The 5,120-nt window shown below is 38.7% G+C and overlaps 1 protein-coding gene across 1 annotated transcript in view; it reads right to left on the bottom strand.

The window, feature by feature from the left end:
* vwa5b1 (von Willebrand factor A domain containing 5B1) overlaps positions 1-5,120 on the bottom strand; it is a 55,172-nt gene that overhangs the window by 45,674 nt on the left and 4,378 nt on the right. Inside the window, exons 2-5 of the mRNA XM_017419258.3 lie at positions 3,568-3,724; positions 3,253-3,414; positions 1,560-1,779; positions 1,181-1,335 (exon numbers count right to left, since the gene is read on the bottom strand). Of these exons, the coding sequence (XP_017274747.1) occupies positions 1,181-1,335; positions 1,560-1,779; positions 3,253-3,414; positions 3,568-3,706 (676 nt within the window). The 5' untranslated portion in view covers positions 3,707-3,724. The remainder of the gene's footprint in view (positions 1-1,180; positions 1,336-1,559; positions 1,780-3,252; positions 3,415-3,567; positions 3,725-5,120) is intronic.

Here is a 5,120-nt window from a genome sequence, read left to right as displayed (position 1 = left end):
AGTGCAGGTTTTTGATGTTTGTCTCTTTCTTACTGTTTATTCATTGTCACATGCTGTTTTTATTTTGTTTTTTAATTATGTAAAGCACCTTGAAATGCCTTGCTGCTGAAATGTGCTATACAAATAAAATTTGATTGATTGATTGATTCCATATGTCTGAAGACCAGGAAGCTAAAGTGAAAAACGACACTAAAAAGACATTAACTTAGTGTAACATAATATTTAATGGATCTTTCAGTTATTTTAGGTTGGGGTTTTTTTGTGGAGTTGTTATCAGCAGCCAGTATCTTCAGTGCTGTAGACCTTACATATACAGAACATAAGCTACTTTTATGTGTTAAGCTTTTTTTTTTATTTAAAGTTAGGGGATGGCACAACTATTTCTGGTGAAATTGTTTTTTGAGCCAAAGATGTTTTCAGCCAACCAGCAAAGACTAAGGCATTTTTAAAAGTGAATGTTTGCTATCTAAAACAACTCAAATTTCAAAAATTATAGAGCTGATTAAGCAAATGCTATGTTGTGGAGTTTTGCATGGCAATAGTTTTCCATCAGCTAGGTGTGCTTAACACTTTGTTTTGTGTGTTTTGGAAAAAAACACACAAAACCCTTGTCAATTTTAAAAGCTTCCCCTCACCGCCTTCTTTACCCAAACTCACATGCTTTATATTTTAAAAGTTACCTAATTTTTGATATTTTTCCAAGTCTACTCTAACTTTATGGTTAACTTATGTGCTCTAACAATGAATAATCAAACCATTAGAACTTGTAATCTTCAGAGGAACGTGTACTTTGAGGCCAGTCAAACTGTGAAGCTGTTTCCAGTTTTTATACGAAGCCAAGGAATCTTGTCTCGGGCTGAACAAATCAAGTAATCAGCTGGAAAGAGAAGCATGCTCTAAAGCTCTCAGAAACATGCTTCCTAAAATGTCAGCAAGTTCTTTCAGTGAGTTTAGTATTAATGCATCAATGCTTCAAAAAAAGAAAAAGAAAAAGTGAGCAAGTTACTGAACAACATTTTATCGACTTATACACATGAAGATATATACATATTTTGCGTAGGTTCTGCATACTGTAAAATATGCTATTGCTATACAAGATGTTTGGGTTTTCTTTATTAAAAGGATTTTTAAAAATGCAAAACTTGTCCATTTACTCAGAAGTACAGTTAAATCCTCTGACCTGCAAGAAGATAGGGAGCCCGAATCTCCAGCTGGAAGTTAAACTCATAGTCCATGGAGTTGATGGCTTCTTCTTCTAGCAGGGAAGCCAACCAGAGCTGGGGAGGGTTTAGATTGTGATCATGAGGACTTGAGGCACAGGTGTGTCTTTCACGCCTAAAAATGAAACAGGTGTGATTACTTTGACAACTTTGGATTCACTTACAAAATGTTAGCCATATCAATTCTTCTTCATATTAAGAGAAGTAGACCTGGACATCCATGCCAGTGGGCCAGATCTCACTTATAATACGTCAAATTTAAGCTCAATAGGTGTTTAATTTAGACAAGAAGATCGTTGCTTTACATTCTTATAGGACTTTCACAAGTTGTTTGCTTACATTCTGGAGAAGTTTGGGGACAACCCCTGCTCCTCGTTGATTGTCCTCTGCACCCGAGGGGTGCAAACAGGTGGGGATGAGACCCTGATGCCCCCACTGGGCAGAGTGGACAGTTCTGAGGAAGTACTGACCAGGATATGGACCGTCTCCATTGGAGGGATATTCCCAAGGTTTACCACTAACACAGTCCTCTCAAAATCCTCATCCATCAGTATGTGTCCTGAAACACCACGGGGAAAAAAAAAAGAGTTATTACACTGTTGGTGTCAAAAACTAATGTAAAGGTGTCCCGAAGGAAACTTTAATATCTAGTTGTTTCATTCATCCTTCATTTTACTCTCATTTATAAAACAATTGTCCAAACTCAGAACTACATTTGTAACAGAGTGATGCAGAGTTATGTTCCACATCTTATTAGATATCTTATTAAGTTGTTCTCTTGCTAACAAGAGAACAACTTAATATCCCTTAAATTGGCATATTTTCGAGCAAGACAGAAGCAAGCTGCATTTTTAGAAACCCCTCAGGATAGCATTCAGTAATGTTTGCCAATGCTAGGTTTTTGGTCAATTAATTCAACAGATGCCATTTTGGTTTATTTGAATAAACATTGTGATTATATATGAGTTATGTGTAATTTAAGCAAATAAAATACTTGTAGCCTGAATTTTCCATAATGTAATGCTTTGTATCTGAACCTGACTAATACCCATAACCCTTAAACAGGTACAGAACAGTAGGTGTTTCTAAGCGAGAACTGGTCACCAAACAAGAATGCACAAAACAATAAAGTTCCATCCATCCATCCATCCATCTTCTTCCACTTATCCGTAATTGGGTTGCAGAGTCAACAGGTCCAAGAGGGAATCCCAGAAATCCTTCTTCATAGACACTCTTCAGCTCCTCCTGAGGAACTCCAAGGGGTTCCCAAACCATAGAGGACAGAGAATCCCTCTAGTGTGTTCTAGGTCTGACTTGGTGTCCCCTCCCAGTAGTATATGTTGGGAAAACCTCCAGTGGGAGATGCCAAGGAGACATCCTAGATGCTCAAACCACCTCAGATGGGTCCTCTTGATGTGGAGGAGCAGCTGCTCTGCTCCGACTTCTTCCCGGATGTTGGAGCTCCCTACCATGTCTCTAAGGCCGAGCACAGCCACTCTACGGAGGAAGCTCATTTCAGCTGCATGTACTCTGGATCTCATACTTTTGGGAATGATTCAAATCTCATGGCAGGTGCAGGGTGGAAAACACGCACAAACTAGCAAATTGAGAGCTTTGCCTTTCGGCTCAGCTTCTTCTTCACCACAAAAGACTGGAGCAGCGCCCTCATTACTGCAGACGAGGCCCCAATTCCTCAATCCATCTCCCACTCCTATTATTTGTGAACAAAACTCCCAGATATTTGATCTCTTCCCTTAGACTCACCCCAGACCCAGAGGGAACCTTTCATCTTTATTTCTGGTTGAGCACCATGGCCCCAGACTTGGAGGAGCGAATTCTCATCAAACAATAAAGTTGTGAACACAAAATATCCAACAACACTCCACAGAGCTGGCTGTCCTGCAGACTCTGATTATAGAGCTGTGTGATTCCATCACAACAAAAATCTTTACCTTACACACACAGAGAGAACAACAGGCCACTGGATCGGGTGCTGATATAACAGTATTGATTGGAGTTGCTTCAATCTTACCGGTGCCACTCTGCAGAGATCCGTTTGTTGTGTGGCAGCTATCCACATAACAGTCATCGATCTTCGCCTTGCCTTTTATTTGCAGTGAAATAATCTGACTGGATATCATAGCCTCAAACCCCACAACAATGGAATTCTCCTCCAGTGGATATATAAAGATCCCTAAAGAGCAAAAAGAGAAAGCGAAGTAGCATGAACTGGGAGCAAACAAGTAATCACCGACATGCTGTCAATAAAAATGTATTTAACAACCATTTGTCAGAGCAAAAGCCTTAAAATCGCACGAGTGACTATGGTTTAATTGGTCTCACTCACCTTCAATTGCATGATCCTCAATATTCTCATAGGTCATAGAAGCTGTCAGAGCCAGAGTGTAACCCCTGACGCAGGAAGTGATGTCAGACACGCTGAGCGGCAGAGCACACCGCGTCTCCTTGTTAATGAGTCCCGGCATCGTGCCAGCTTTAAGACTCTGGTTTAAACAGAAAAAAAAAAGAACTTCAAGTCAGAAATAAATAAACAGGCATTGCCAGAATGTTTTGGGTTTTTTTTTAGTAAGAAAAAAATAATTTGGTGAAATACACAGAAATCAATTGCGTGAAAGAAACAATTTTCAGACCTAAGCTGTCATTCATGAGACACATTTAGTGCGTGACAAAACAAGTGTGACAAAAAGGAAACCGGAGACACTTTGACATTTCTTAAGCACAAAGTGTTGTAAAGGAAGACACAGCTAAAATGTCCTGTCCCAGCTTTTTATTGCCTGAAGCAGTAAAGTGAAAGAGGTGTGTGTGTGTCTGATAGCTAAAAATCTCATGAACCACTGGACAAATTGGAATAAAACTTTGAGGAAGTAATCACTGAATGTGCATCTATAACTGATTAACCTTTGAAGCCAACCCAATTTAAGATGACTGCCACAGCCAGTTGACTTTAGAGAACACAAAAACTGGTTATAACTTCATCAAATATACAGCTATTGAGCTAAAACTTGGTGTAATAGTAGTGGAGAGTCATTCGCAACAAATACTCTGAGCATGGCATTTTGCGTTGTCACATGAGATTGTGCAATATGTTATTTTTAAGATTAGTCCAAAAAAGCTACAAGTCCCGTTATTTCTCATCATAAGATGAGCTTAGACTAAACTCTGGCATGAAAGGCAGCGAGGATTTGCATTTCATCAAGGAATTCTAGGCCTTTATTTTCAAATGCAAATCTGTCATTATATTACAAACAAAAGCTAATCCGTTAATTTAGCTTTTATGTATCACTGTCCAAATACTTAATACGCTTCTTTCATCATACTAGATATGATTTAAAGCTTGTTACTACAGTAGTCTAATAAATGTGTGAGTTTTGGTAAATACATTTATATATGCATCTATAGTGCTTTTTTTTTTTAAACAAAAGGAAGAAAAGAAAAGAAAATAGAGGCCACAGAAACAATTCTAGACAAAAATATTGGTAATAAAAGAAAACATCTTCACTGTAAAATACTTTGTTGTTATTCTTTTATATTCTTTTGTGTTCTTCTTCAATGTTCTGATTTATTTTTTATAACGGCGGTGCCTATGAGCTAGATGCATAGTATGTAAATCCACAATAAATGTCATAAAATTTTTATTTTTCCCTATAGATTTGAACTATATACATCAAGGACAAGGCCTCAACAGACAATGTACTCAGCGAATGTCTCAGACAGTGGGGAACAGAGGACGAGGTGCTGGAAGTACCATCATGGGAGGACAAGCCCTTACATGGGATGTACCACCGACAAATAACTGAAGTGGCTGATATCTGGAAATCCTACCAATGGCTGGAAAAAGCTGGACTCAAGGACAGCACAGAGGCACTCATCCTGGCCGCC

Source organism: Kryptolebias marmoratus, linkage group LG8, assembly GCF_001649575.2.
Source record: "Kryptolebias marmoratus isolate JLee-2015 linkage group LG8, ASM164957v2, whole genome shotgun sequence".
Taxonomy (NCBI): domain Eukaryota; kingdom Metazoa; phylum Chordata; class Actinopteri; order Cyprinodontiformes; family Rivulidae; genus Kryptolebias; species Kryptolebias marmoratus.
The sequence above is the reverse complement of the archived record's forward strand: the minus strand, read 5'-3'. Positions and strand labels throughout refer to the sequence as shown.